This window comes from Notolepis coatsorum (assembly GCF_963971535.1).
Source record: "Notolepis coatsorum genome assembly, chromosome: 15".
NCBI classification, from domain to species: Eukaryota; Metazoa; Chordata; class Actinopteri; order Aulopiformes; family Paralepididae; genus Notolepis; species Notolepis coatsorum.
Window position 1 is genome coordinate 28,529,524 of NC_140179.1, and position 14,864 is coordinate 28,544,387.

General features: G+C 41.7%; 1 protein-coding gene across 1 annotated transcript in view; it reads right to left on the minus strand.

Annotated features, from left to right (window-relative positions):
- ncaph2 (non-SMC condensin II complex, subunit H2) overlaps positions 1 to 14,864 on the minus strand; it is a 38,351-nt gene that overhangs the window by 17,473 nt on the left and 6,014 nt on the right. Inside the window, exons 7-10 of the mRNA XM_084330325.1 lie at positions 13,129 to 13,208; positions 8,764 to 8,909; positions 6,617 to 6,768; positions 122 to 229 (exon numbers count right to left, since the gene is read on the minus strand). Of these exons, the coding sequence (XP_084186451.1) occupies positions 122 to 229; positions 6,617 to 6,768; positions 8,764 to 8,909; positions 13,129 to 13,208 (486 nt within the window). The remainder of the gene's footprint in view (positions 1 to 121; positions 230 to 6,616; positions 6,769 to 8,763; positions 8,910 to 13,128; positions 13,209 to 14,864) is intronic.

The window sequence follows — 14,864 nt, forward strand, 5'->3', positions numbered from 1 at the left end:
AATACGTATGTACATTTGTGATAATTTTTTTTTTGTAAGTCCACACGGGTGTGTTTGATTTGTCTGTAAACAAGACCGAAAAATAAACATCATTCATTCATTCATTCAGGGGTGAACGTACGCCGTGTGCCCTCTGCCCCTCCTCTATCCTCTGTTTGCGGAGCTCCTCCTCCTCCTCGGAGGGCTTGACGTCCCGCCTCTCTCTGATCATCCTGCCGTCGCCAGCGGCCTGGAGACAAAGAAAACAAACTGATTGTTTTCCAGGACTTCGTCGCCACGACAACATGAACGAATGAATGAATGAAAACAGATTACAGAATGGGTACAATACAGTACAGCTCAATACACACAATTGTTAAGGGGACGCAGACCAGAGAAAGACTTTCGTCTTGTTTACATCAGGGTCCCTCATTTTTTATTCATAGTGACATTTATGACATACACAACATACATGACATCAATGACATATAGGGAGATACAGGTATACAGTACTGTTACATTTGTGACATATAAGATATGCAAATATACAGTAGTTACTCAGAGATCCTAACAGAAAGTATATACATATGACAGGGAGGAGACTGTACATTAGGAGGGGGTGGGTGGGTGGGAGAAAATATATACATACGGTGGGGAGGAGACTCTATAGGGAGGTGTAGTGGGTGTATTTCCCCATTGCCCATTTCTAAATCGCCTCGTTTAAAACAAATAAAGCATTAACATTGGCATGGTGTACCTTTCTGTGCTTATTCTTCCACAATCTATAGCTCAACATGAAAATATTCGCAATTAATCATTAAAAAAAGAATCGTGAATTTTATTTTTCAACCAAAAATGTTTAAATAATAATGTTAGTGATGGAACTAAAAGGGAACTCATTTTGTGCAAAAATGGAAAGCTTTTCAATTTCCATGCGGCAGAATTGTTACAATAGCCGATAATCCATTTTCCCAATGATGAATCCCTATACAGGTGGAACAACCAGTGACGTCAGACTACACCTCCCTATTAGGAGGGGGTGGGGGGGGGGTTGGATAATAAGGGCTTGAGACTAACCGTCCTGGCCACCCTCTCAGTCAAGATAGCACTAGAAAATATATGCTGCACATTATCACTGGCTCTGAGTTAGCTCTCAGCACCATGGACAGCTGCCCCAGATCTCTCTCTCTCTCTCTCTCTCTCTCTCTCTCTCTCTCTCAGACTGAATAGAGGACTAGACAACATCAAAGCAAATATTGGTAACAATATATCACAGTGCTCTACAATTTAATTAATTAAGTTTGTACTTAGTTTTTGTAATTACATACTCATTGTTACAGTGTACTTACCGCATTACACTTCCTTAACATTAACAATAACCCTAACTATATTCCTAATCCTAACCTTATTCCTAGGTATTGAGTCAATTCAATGCAGTAAGTACATTGCAACAATGACTAAGTACAATACTTGGTATACTGTCATTACACAAATAGCTACACAGGAACAGAGAATGTAAAGTGTGACTGTCTGGATGGGTGGGATGTTCGGGTGGGGACAGATGTTATAGGATTAGATGTTATTTTATCACACACCACACTACTGACACTTTTTGGGTGGGGGCGCGAGTGTGGGGATTTTTGGCTGGTGAAAATGCTGAGTGGCTAGTGACTTTGGAAAACCACTAGCCACAGTGGCTAGTGAGCCAAAAAGTTAATGTCAAGCCCTGGTAGTAAGTCATACTTGTTAGCAGCATAACTAGTAAGAGTAGGTAAGGGATATGTACATATATAGTATCTACAGATATGTAAAAAGGATTATATGAAGGTATGTACAGAGGATGGATAGATATATATATATATATATATATATATACAGTATTAAGAATAAATATATATTTACAGTATATACAGCATTATTGCACATGCCATCATACAGAGTCATATGCGTTATATGCAGGTGTAAAGTAGGTAGTCGATAACAAACATGCACATTCTACAGTACGTTGATGCACATTCACAAGTCCAGATCATTATATCATCACAGGTACAGACTGTATACGTTATCTATAACCTTTCACCATGAGTGTGTCTCCTCCCCCTACCTGACGTCTCCTTCACCATGAGTGTGCAGGGATTAAAGCAAAAAAAAATCTCCTGACTGAACTTTTTTTCTGGCCAAGTCATATTCTTATTTTAACCTCTACTGTATTTTTTTTTAATAGCGTTAGCGTTTTAAGGGAGCCTACTTGTAGAGCGAGCCTACTGTCCTGACTGTGACTATAGACCCTACTGTTGTGTGCTGGAGAGCGTGAATGCAAGTCTTGTGGCTAGCTTCTGATTGATGGCGAGCTAGCACCCCTCCCCACTTTGAACCATGAACTAAACGGCTTGTTATCATACAAACAAGGGACTAAACACGTTTCGCAATTATGCCACAACAACAATGGACAGTCTCCTCCCCACCGTTTGTATATATTTATTTACCACCCACTCACTCACCCCCTCCTAATGTACAGTCTCCTCCTCATCATATGTATATATTTACTGTTAGGATCTCTGGGTAACAGTACTGTATATTTGCATATCGTATATGTGACAAATGTAACAGTACTATTACTATATACCTGTAAGGCATGTATGTCCCTATGTCATAAATGTCATGATGTCATGTATGTTGTGTATGTCATAAATGTCACTATGAATTGAAAATGGGGGACCCTGATGATGTAAACAAGACAAACGCCTTTCTCTTAGAGCCATATGGAATCCGCGATCACGGAATCGCGGACGGAATCGCGGAATTGAGCAATAAAAATGGAATCCACTAAAAAAAAAAAAAAAAAAAAAAAAGATTAATTAAAAAAAATATTTACTTTTTTTTTTTACTGTTGTGAGACTTGTACAGCACTTTGTTCAACTTTGTCAGTGCTGTAAAGTTGAAACCTTTTTAAATCTTAGACAAACAAAACACTTTGCTTTCATGAAATATTGTAAGCCGTCATTTGAGGCTTTATAAAAGCAGCACAATGAACACAAATCTGTCAGTGCAGAGTCCGACCTCATCTTAAATAACAAACAGCATTGCTTGTTGTAGTTACCAAAGAGAGGCAGAGTTGATTTTGCAAAAATATATATAATTATTAAAAAAAAAATTAATAATCGAATTTTATTTTCATATTCGAATCCCATGCCCATCGAACAAAGCTTCGAAGCTTCGAAGTATTTAAGACAGCCCTATTAAATGGACTGTTATATCTTATTAAATTGTGGACATTTATTCATTCCCACTTATTAGACACTATTTCTGATGGTAAAATGAGCGTACAAAGCAAAATACAGAATTCTGAAATATTAAAACGGAAAAAACGGAATTTGGAAAAAAATAAAATGGAATTTGGAAAAAAATTAAACGGATTTCATATGGCTCTACTTTCTCTGGTCTACATCCCCTTAACAATTGTGTGTATTGCTACTGGATTTACAAGATCCAGAGTGAATGAATGAATGAAAACTTTATTTAATACACAAGACCCTCTTCTTGGGACCAAGTAAGGTTTTGTCGATAATCCAATGTATAGTTACAACCCCCCCCCCATCCCACCCAACCACCTCCAATGTACAGTTTCTTCGTCAAATGTATATACTCTTTTTAGACTATTTTTGTATCACAAACAATAGGCTACTGTATTTGTAAATCTGGTATGTCATAAATGTATAGATGTAGCAGTATTGTCTATCTGTATGTCATGTGTGTCATATATGTTATGATGAATTGAAAATGGGGGACCCTGATGTAAACAAGACGAAAGTCTTTCTCTGGTCTGCATCCCCTTAACAATTGTGTGTATTGAGCTGTACTGTACCCATTCTGCAATCTGTTAATAACAATCAATATTTAACAGATTGCAGAATGGGTACAATACAGTACAGCTCAATACACACAATTGTTAAGGGGATGCAGACCAGAGAAAGACGTTCGTCTTGTTTACATCAGGGTCCCCCGTTTTCAATGCATAGTGACATACATGACATACAGGTATATAGTAATGTTACATTTGTGACATATATGATATGCAAATATACAGTACTGTTACCCAGAGATCTCCCGGACAAATGGGAGAAAGACGTTTATTGAGCTTAAAAACAATTGATAACGCAAATAACGTTCTGATTAACAAAGTCATTCGTTTTGTGGCATTAACGTTATCTAGATTTATCAACATTCATACATTTATCAGAAAGCGAGCGGCGCAAGCACACACACGAAACACCACCACCAACAACAACAACGACAACAACACACTGCTTGTCGCGTAAATAACGTTCTGATTAACAAAAGGCATTCGTTTTGTGGCATTCACGTTACCTAGATTTATCAATAGCAATAGTAATATATATGTTTCTTTAGACTAGAATAAGTCAAATGAACTTACGGTCTCGTAAAAGTTGCCGCATGTTGTTGATGAGTCAAGTTTACTCGCGAGTAGAGCTAGACGCTAGAGAGTCTCAAAATGGGTGCTTCCCATTGGTGCTGAGCACAGCGAAGGCGGGTGAAAGGGCTGTAAACTCAGAACAATCTCGCCTTCTGGTTGGTTGCATTTGCCTGAGAATTTGCCGATTGCTCGCAAATGACTGTTTGGTGCGGCCAGGGGGAAAAAGGATATTTGACGCCTCTGATTGGCTCAGGTTAAAATCCGTCACGACTCCGAATCAAATGACGGAATCTCCAAATCAAATGGACGGATATCCGTCCCAAGACGGAACGCTTTAATGCCTGAGTGTGTCTCCGCTCCCTACCTGACGTCTCCTTCACCACGAGTGTCTCTCCGCTCCCTACCTAGTGTCTCCTTCACCATGAGTGTGTCTCCTCCCCCTACCTAGTGTCTCCTTCACCATGAGTGTATCTTTTCCCCCTACCTAGTGTCTCCTTCACCATGAGTGTGTCTCCTCCCCCTACCTAGTGTCTCCTTCACCATGAGTGTGTCTCCTTCACCATGAGTGTGTCTCCTTCACCATGAGTGTGTCTCCTTCACCATGAGTGTGTCTCCTTCACCATGAGTGTGTCTCCGCTCCCTACCTGGTGTCTCCTTCACCATGAGTGTGTCTCCTTCACCATGAGTTTGTCTCCGCTCCCTACCTGGTGTCTCCTTCACCATGAGTGTGTCTCCTCCCCCTACCTAGTGTCTCCTTCACCATGAGTGTGTCTCCTTCACCATGAGTGTGTCTCCTTCACCATGAGTGTGTCTCCTTCACCATGAGTGTGTCTCCTTCACCATGAGTGTGTCTCCTTCACCATGAGTTTGTCTCCGCTCCCTACCTGGTGTCTTCTTCACCATGAGTGTGTCTCCTTCACCATGAGTGTGTCTCCGCTCCCTACCTGGTGTCTCCTTCACCATGAGTGTGTCTCCTTCACCATGAGTGTGTCTCCTTCACCATGAGTGTGTCTCCGCTCCCTACCTGGTGTCTCCTTCACCATGAGTGTGTCTCCTTCACCATGAGTGTGTCTCCGCTCCCCATCTGGTGTCTCCTTCACCATGAGTGTGTCTCCTTCACCATGAGTGTGTCTCCTTCACCATGAGTGTGTCTCCTTCACCATGAGTGTGTCTCCGATCCCTACCTGCCGTCTCCTTCACCATGAGTGCGTCTCCGCTCCGTACCTGCCGTCTCCTTCACCATGAGTGTGTCTCCTTCACCATGAGTGTGTCTCCGCTCCCTACCTGCCGTCTCTTTCACCATGAGTGTCTCTCCGCTCCCTACCTAGTGTCTCCTTCACCATGAGTGTGTCTCCTTCACCATGAGTGTGTCTCCTTCACCATGAGTGTGTCTCCGCTCCCTACCTGGTGTCTCCTTCACCATGAGTGTGTCTCCTTCACCATGAGTGTGTCTCCGCTCCCTATCTGGTGACTCTTTCACCATGAGTGTGTCTCCGCTCCCTACCTGGTGTCTCCTTCACCATGAGTGTGTCTCCTTCACCATGAGTGTGTCTCCTTCACCATGAGTGTGTCTCTTTCACCATGAGTGTGTCTCCTTCACCACGAGTGTGTCTTTCACCATGAGTGTGTCTCCTTCACCATGAGTGTGTCTCCTTCACCATGAGTGTGTCTCTTTCACCATGAGTGTGTCTCCGCTCCTTACCTTGTGTCTCCTTCACCATGAGTGTGTCTCCGCTCCCTACCTGGTGTCTCCTTCACCATGAGTGTGTCTCCTTCACCATGAGTGTGTCTCCTTCACCATGAGTGTGTGTCCTTCACCATGAGTGTGTCTCCGCTCCCTACCTTGTGTCTCCTTCACCATGAGTGTGTCTCCGCTCCCTACCTAGTGTCTCCTTCACCATGAGTGTGTCTCCACTCCCTACCTAGTGTCTCCTTCACCATGAGTGTGTCTCCGCTCCCTACCTAGTGTCTCCTTCACCATGAGTGTGTCTCCACTCCCTACCTAGTGTCTCCTTCACCATGAGTGCGTCTCCGCTCCCTACCTAGTGTCTCCTTCACCATGAGTATGTCTCCTTCACCATGAGTGTGTCTCCGCTCCCTACCTGGTGTCTCCTTCACCATGAGTATGTCTCCTTCACCATGAGTGTGTCTCCGCTCCCTACCTGGTGTCTCCTTCACCATGAGTGTGTCTCCGCTCCATACCTGGTGTCTCTCGACGTGCTCCTCTGCTCCCTGCTCCATCTCCACGTCGTTGTCCTCCAGAGGAAGGAAGTTGTCCCCGTGGTCACCGGCCCCGTCCTCGACGTGGTCAGAACCACCTGTCCCAGCATCCCCTGCTGCCGGACCCCCACCGTCTGGATAAACAACATGGGAGGTCAGGAGAAAAGGATAGGACTCGACAACAAAAGCTAAAGGGTGACCCCTGCCCTGTCGGTATAGCAGTTATATACAGTATACCTGTGTTATATACAGTATAGCCGTGTTATATACAGTATAGCCGTGTTATATACAGTATAGCCGTGTTATATACAGTATACCTGTGTTATATACAGTATAGCCGTGTTATATACAGTATAGCCGTGTTATATACAGTATAGCTGTATATGTAAATAGTTTATTTTTGTTATTCAGACGGAGTTGATTTTCAAAACTCTACTACTAAATGTAAATACTTGTGCCCTGCAGAAGCTAACCGCAGTAACTACGCAAACAGTGAAACTGAGAAAAATGGCTTTATTAAAGTTCTTTGACTATCCAGTTATTTTGTAGTTACTGCAATTCTGTATACCCCTTTTCTCTAAAAACAGAGCAGGATTGAACTCTGAAACCTTGTCACAAGATAAAACAGATATCGAGAGGTTCAATTTCAATTTATAAAAAAAAAATTTAGTTACTGCGACTAGCTTCTGCAGGGCAGCACAGACCAAACAGTATCAACCCCAAATGGAATGTTTCCAATATCAACTCCATATCGTGCCCCATACCAATGTATTGTTATTAAGGCTGTCAAAGTTAACGCGGTATTAACGCGGTATCGCCCTATTCTATTAACGCCACTATTTTTTTAACTCACGATTACGGTAACTTTTAAGATTTTTTTTTTCATTTTTTTTTTTTAACTAGACTTCACTCAGGTGTATTATTGATGCTCTCATTGATACTATGTTTGTTTCTGAAGTGTGTGAGTGTGTGTGCGTGTGTGTGTGTGTGATATATATAGAGAGAGAGGGGGGTGAGAGAGATGAGGAAGGGGCAAGAGAGAAAGGGAGAGTGTGTGTGTGAGAGAGGGGGGGGGGGGTGTGAGTCCTCAGCCCTTGTGTGGGTGAATGTAACAAGTTCCTAACGTTTTCTTTCCCCTATTATTTCATGCACACTTTATTCATTGTTTTAAATTATTGTTTCCTTTTAAGTTATTTTGTGCATCACTCTGTTTTGAATTTGATGCAAATTTGCAATGCATGAGGGTCATTCTTTTGTGTTAAATGGCTGCATAAAGCAAACATTTGTTGACTCTCATGTTGATAAGAGTATTAAAATGTGGAACTTGAAAAATATCCGTTTAAGGTAGAAGAAAAATATAAATAAAAAATGCTATTAATCGCAAGTTAACTATGGACAATCATGCGATTAATTGCGATTAAATATTTTAATCGATTGACAGCACTAATTGTTATTATCGTTATTATTGTTTAGTTTGTTTAAAAAACAAAGCCTCAAAATGGATTTAACAAAGTAGGCGGGACTTGCCATAGGACAGGCATGTATAAGCATTATGCTTCAGTCTGTACCTTTTACTTGTACTGTAAAATCTAGGGCTGTACCGAATATAATTTTTTAACATTCGAAGCTTCTATTGAAGTATTCGAACGAAGCTTCGAATGTCTAAAAAAAAAAGGAATCCTCAATTAAATGAGTATTTATTAAATCAACTTTCTTTAATGAATATAACTCATCAGTTTCGTCAAATATAAATAATCCAATAAGGGCACGGTTGGTACAAAAGTGATGGTGACATTATAGTATAATATTATAATATTAGTGTAGCCTAAACTTTATCTGCAACTGTGAAGAAATACCCCATTGGTTTAAACAGATTGAATAGACATATACAAAAAAGATTTATAAGATTATTGTTTTTTTTTATTCAAATGTTGATTTAGAATTCAAATGTCAACATTATGATCGAAGCTTCGAAGCATTCGGTACAGCCCTAGTAAAATCAAATATTGTTAAATGATTGTGCATAATGTATTGTGTGAGATGATGACTGAATAAACTACTACTACTACTACTACTACTACTACTACTACTACTACTTCCATGCACTAGCGGTGCTGGTGCCAACGTGCCTTGGTACTGGTAGAGAGAGACGGGAGCCGCGGAGCAGTCACCCTGACCCACCCCGGCCAGGACGAGGTGGATCAGACCCAGAGCGTCGGCCGTGAAGGTGTTCATCCGGAAGTCCTTGCAGCTGCACAGCACCTCACCCTTCAGACTGGGGGGCAGATGACAACAAGTTTAAAAGAAATAATAATAATAATAATGCTGTACTGTTGACATCTGTAGGGTGATGATGATTCACATTCAACAAAAAACGTTCTCGCCTCCGGTTTTGTTCCCATTGGGGATACTGTAGCGTTTTCTTAGAAGATAAAACCATTAAAACAATATATATATATATATATATATATATATATATATATATATATATATATATATATATATATATATATATATATATATATATATATGTCTAAGTTCACTTGGACCTTAAGCTGAGAGAGTTGATATGAAAAGAACAGTCTATTCTTACTTCTGACCTGATATTACGCTAAGTGTCAACATTTTAGTTAGCTAGACTAGATAGGTATCCAGATGGCGTCTCTCGCAGGGGGAACAAATCTAGAAGGCCAGAGTGAGTGTTGAACTTTAGGCGCCAGAAAAGAGATAACTGAGGAACTCTGTACTTTTCTATAGTTTTCTGTATTTTTCACCCATCGCAATTTAGTCGTTATGCCAATTCCCTTCCTGGTCGTTGCGCGCATTGCCCCACTGTCGGCCTGGGGAGGGTGTAGAACAGGGGTGGGCAACTTTGTATATGGTGAGGGCCACAAAATGTCCACAATCAATCTGGGGGGCCGCATTGTTTATCGGCAGTCCCGCCAGTAGTACCCCATCACTCAAATAGCCCTAATAGTCACAAGGTATATAAACAATTATAATTTGTTGTAACTTTGTTTTTATTCCATTTCAAATGCATTTAGTAATGCAATTTCAACTTTATGAATTTATAAACAGCTGAATTTAAAAGTATTGCTGTGTAACCCCAAATATATACAAAAATTATCAATTATAATTAAGGCTTCTAATAAAATAAATGTATGAACTTAAAGCCCACTGCTCAACAAACACAAAGCAGCATTCCTGCTGCATTTCACTACAACAGTAAATCAAAAGTGCAATAATAAATGATTTTGTTAAATGTATAAACTTTTATCCTGCTACTAAACAAAACATTATAACACTGAAATGCATGTTATGGATATGAAGCACTCAGGAATGTTTTGTTTAGTAGCAGGATAAAAGTGTATACATTTAACAATCATTTATTATTGCACTTTTGATTTACTGTTGTAGTGAAATGCAGCAGGAATGCTGCTTTGTGTTTGTGTTATTAGTGTTATCTGAACACTACAAAAGTAAACAAGTAAAGTGCAAGTAAAGTAAAGTGCAATACTACATGCCTCCCATTGACCCTTTATCAAACTGGCATGACATTCACCCTCGCCCCACAGTGGGTCAATAATGGTTATAATAATAATAATAATAATAATAATAATAATAATAATAATAATAATAATAATAATAATAATAATAATAATAATAATAATAATAATAATGGTCCCCTCTCTACACCTCTCCATCATCTCCCCCCCTCTCTACATCTCTTCATCATCTCTTCCCCCCTCTCTACACCTCTTCATCATCTCCTTCCCCCCCTCTACACCTCTTCATCATCTCCTCCTCCCCCCTGTCTTTAATGAGACACTTGTGGTCTCTCCATTTGGCGCACAATAGCAGGAATGTCAACTTCAATGTTTGTGCATGCAATCTGCATCAGATGAAATAATGTTTCATCCGACAGCCTGTTTCTCTACTTTGACTTGATGTGCTTCATGTTTGAGAAATTGCTCTCACATATGTATGTGCTCCCAAACATACTGGCCATAGAGAGGGCAAAGTCCCTGAGGAGTGGGAAGCGGGGCTCAGGTAGCAGTTTCCAAAACGAAATTCCCCTCTCATTTCTCTTTGCTTGAAAAAAAGGATCCGACTGTAGCTCGCACAGTTCAAGCTGCAACAGTGGGGGCTGCTCTGACACCGTAGCGGTGAGGGGGCCGCTAAACAGCGCTATCCGTGACTGCATGCCGTTGAAATCTTCAAACCGATCATTGAATTGCATTTGCAGTGTTTCAATGTCGCTCCTGTACTTTCCGACGGCTCAGCCATCGGATTTCTGTGTGTAGCTGCAAGTCGCCATAATCAGTGTCCATCTCTTCCAAAAAGGAGACAAACTTTCTATGGTTTAGTGACCTGTTGCCTCCACGAATTAGATTGGTAACCTTGGTAACCAAATCCATAACATGGCTGTAGTAGTCAAGCTTCTTGGCACAGAGAGCCTCCTATATCAGATCAAAAAAAAGAAAAACGATTTAACGACTCTCGCATATAATTTGACTACACTCGACTCGCATTGGTCATTATAGTGACCCACAATAGATGGAAATTATGTTAGCGAACTTACCTGATGTATAATGCAGTGCAGCATTGGACACTCAACGCCACTCTGCCTTAGAAGCCCGGCAAATCCTGTGCGTTTTCCTTTCATTGCCGGTGCTCCATCGGTAACAACAGCCGACAGTTTATCAAAACCCCCATATTGCTGCACGGCACTTTCAACAGCGTTTCATATGTCCACACTAGGGCTGACCCCTATTAGTCAAATAGTCGACTAATCGATCGAAAGGAGCCATAGTCGACTGCCAACTCTTCTTAGTCGAATACAATAAAAAAAAATTAAAAAATTAAAAAATATTATATGTTTTTTTTTTTTTTTTTTAATATATATTGGCCTGGGGCCGCATGGAACGTCGGTGAGGGCCGCCAGTTGCCCCTCCCTGGTGTAGAACTACCACATGCCTCCTCCGATACATGGAGTCGCCAGCCGCTTCTTTTCACTGGGGGAACGTAATGCGATCCCCTCCCTGCTGAACAGTAGGAGTCGCAGTTTTTACAACGACCAGGACCCATACCCCACCGGCTTCCCACCCGCTAACACCGCCAATTGTGTTAGTAGGGACGACCGACCAAGCCGGAGGTACCGCTGACAGCTGGATTCGATCCCAGAGTCTCTGCGGTGGTAGGCGAGTGCTTAGTCCACTGCACTACCCAGCCGCCGTTGAACTCTGTACTTTTAAGGGTACCGACCAAATTACATCGGTACTACCGAGTACCGATTCACGCTAGATCAATCGGTGACAAATTTTGGTACCTTGAACTTTAAAAAAAGATATATATTTATACAACAGGTAGTTCCGACCACGCATTGTGATTGGTCGAGAGTGTTCTAAACAGTGAGTATATTCATGATATACTCACGGTTAAATCACCATGAATATACCACTGTGCTGGCTTTAGAATGTTGTAGACAGTTTGAACTGCCATTCATCAAACGGAAACTGTGTCAACACATGATCTACTCTGCGGACAACGTTAAGTTTGCTTTAACGTACCCGTTAACCATAAACGGGTGGATAGATAAAGAGGACGGGGCCTACATCTACCGGTATTCAGAAAAACAGCATTATTAGACATGCCAATCCAACGAAAGACGAGCTGGAGAAAAGCCGCAATGAAATCAACACCACCAAGTCGACGGCCTGGGCCTTGAACTGGCCCAACTCCCGGAGCTGTCCAAGGTGCCGATACCACAGGAAGCCTGTAGTATGTCATGAATATTGCCACGTCTGTGATGCCCATGGGCAAAAATCACAGCCGTGGCAATATGCATGACATACCACGGCTTCTCGTGTATTATTGCTTAAATAATATACATATACATTTTTGTTATTACAGAGAAAGTAAAGTCCAGAAAAAAAGGTATCGTTGGTACTGGTATCGGTTCAAATGTGAACGGTACCCAACCCTAGAAATAACCAAAGGCCGGCTCTCATGGGATGGGGCGATAACGGGGGTAATATTAATAATATTGGCACTTGGGTATTTCAGCCTGGAGGAGAGAGTAGCCACTGCTCTGCTCAATGATTTACGTCACCGTTTATGTCAATAAACCTGTTAACAAGGAATACCGGGGCCCGTGTGTTGTAGATTATCTCAAGGGGAGATTCCATTCAAGAGACTTTTCTCAACAAACACCACAACGCAGAGTCCTATCCTGAAGGGACTAACTAACATTACTGTCATGCACTTGTCCTAATAAACTAACCTACACTGTAGCACTCAACACTTTGATGAACATTGTTGCTCAGCTGATAGAGTTGTGCCCTTCCTGATGACTTGTCGTACAGAACTTGTAAGTCGCTTTGGATAAAAGCGTCAGCTAAATGACTAAATGTCAATGTCAATGTAAATGAAGGAATACACGAGAACTGGAAGTTACATTAATTAAAAGTCAACTAAATCTAACAACTACCAACCTGATGAGGGGGAGTTTCTTCTTCTCGCTGGTCTCGGGAAGGATCAGAGACTCTGGTGGGAGAGGAGCCACGGACACAGACTGACGACACACACAAACACAGGAAGGATCAGAGACTCTGGTGGGAGAGGAGCCACGGACACAGACTGACGACACACACAAACACAGGAAGGATCAGAGACTCGGGTGGGAGAGGAGCCACGGACACAGACTGACGACACACACAAACACAGGAAGGATCAGAGACTCTGGTGGGAGAGGAGCCACGGATACAGACTGACGACACACACAAACACAGGAAGGATCAGAGACTCTGGTGGGAGAGGAGCCACGGATACAGACTGACGACACACACAAACACAGGAAGGATCAGAGACTCGGGTGGGAGAGGAGCCACGGACACAGACTGACGACACTAGGGGTGTAAAGGTACACGTATCCGTACCGAACAGTTTCAGTGTGTACCGTATCGTACCGAACGGCTGTGTACCGAACGAATACAACGGTATGTTAACCACTAACGACCGCCCACCGGGGCTGTTTTTTTCACAATCTAATATAATTAGTCGATTATTAATTTCAATATAGAATATTCGTTGACAGCCCTACAAGTACAATTAGTTACTGCACACTACATCACCCCTGACTGAGTGGAACACGGAAAGCCAAACTTTCCCCCACTGTACCCAAAACCCGAACCGAACCTTGACTTCAAAACCGAGGTACGTACCAAACCGTGGTTTTTGTGTACCATTACACCCCTAGACGACGCACACAAACGCAAGAAGGATCAGACTCGGGTGGGAGAAGCCCCGCCCCCACGGACACACACTGACGACACACAAACGTAGGGCTGGGCGATTAATAGATTAATTCGAATTAATGATTTAGGAAGATTTTCAAAAATGAAAATCGATAAAAAAAAAAAAAAAATGTTTAAGTGAAGATTGGTGAAAGTTAGGTTTGCACTTCAATCCCAATAGGGAAATTCATCTTGGTTTGATAATTTTTGTGTCAAATAAAAACAAAGCTTATTTGAATGATTTCCTTGGCGTTTCTAGTTTTTAGAGAAGAAAATCGATTAAAATCGTAAATCGGATGTGGTGTGAAAAAAGCTGAGATTTTATTTTTAGGCCATATCGCCCAGCCCTACACAAACACAGGAAGGATCAGAGACTCTGGTGGGAGAGGCCCCACGGACACAGACTGAGGCTACGTTTAGACGAGCGTTTTGGGATGGAAGTCTGAACAGAAACCGCAAAAGTCGTCTTGCGGTTTCACTTTTAATTTTGCGTTTAGACGAGCGTTTTGGGGTGGAATTCTCCGTGCAGACGAGGCTGTAACGACGGAGCCCCGCTGTCACACGATTGGCGCATACCGTAATTCCTCTAATAGTAACCGGTATTCAATTAAAAACCGGGTCTCTATTAATGACCGGGTGCGCTGTTGAGCTAAGCAATTATAAGCCGGCCTCCTAATACAAGCCGGGTTTCATGTATATTAGAGGAATTACGGTATTTCCCTCAACGGATTTACCATAGGCAATATATTTTGTTATTGTTGTTATATGCTGGCCTGGCTGTGCAGTAAATACCATATAATGGTATGGTGTTAATGTTTACCAAGAGAGTAAGCCTACCTCAGAATTGTATAAAACGAAGTTATTATTATTATACCAGTATTGTGATTGCACTATTTTACTTTATTTAACTTTTTTTGACCACCTGTAATTGCACT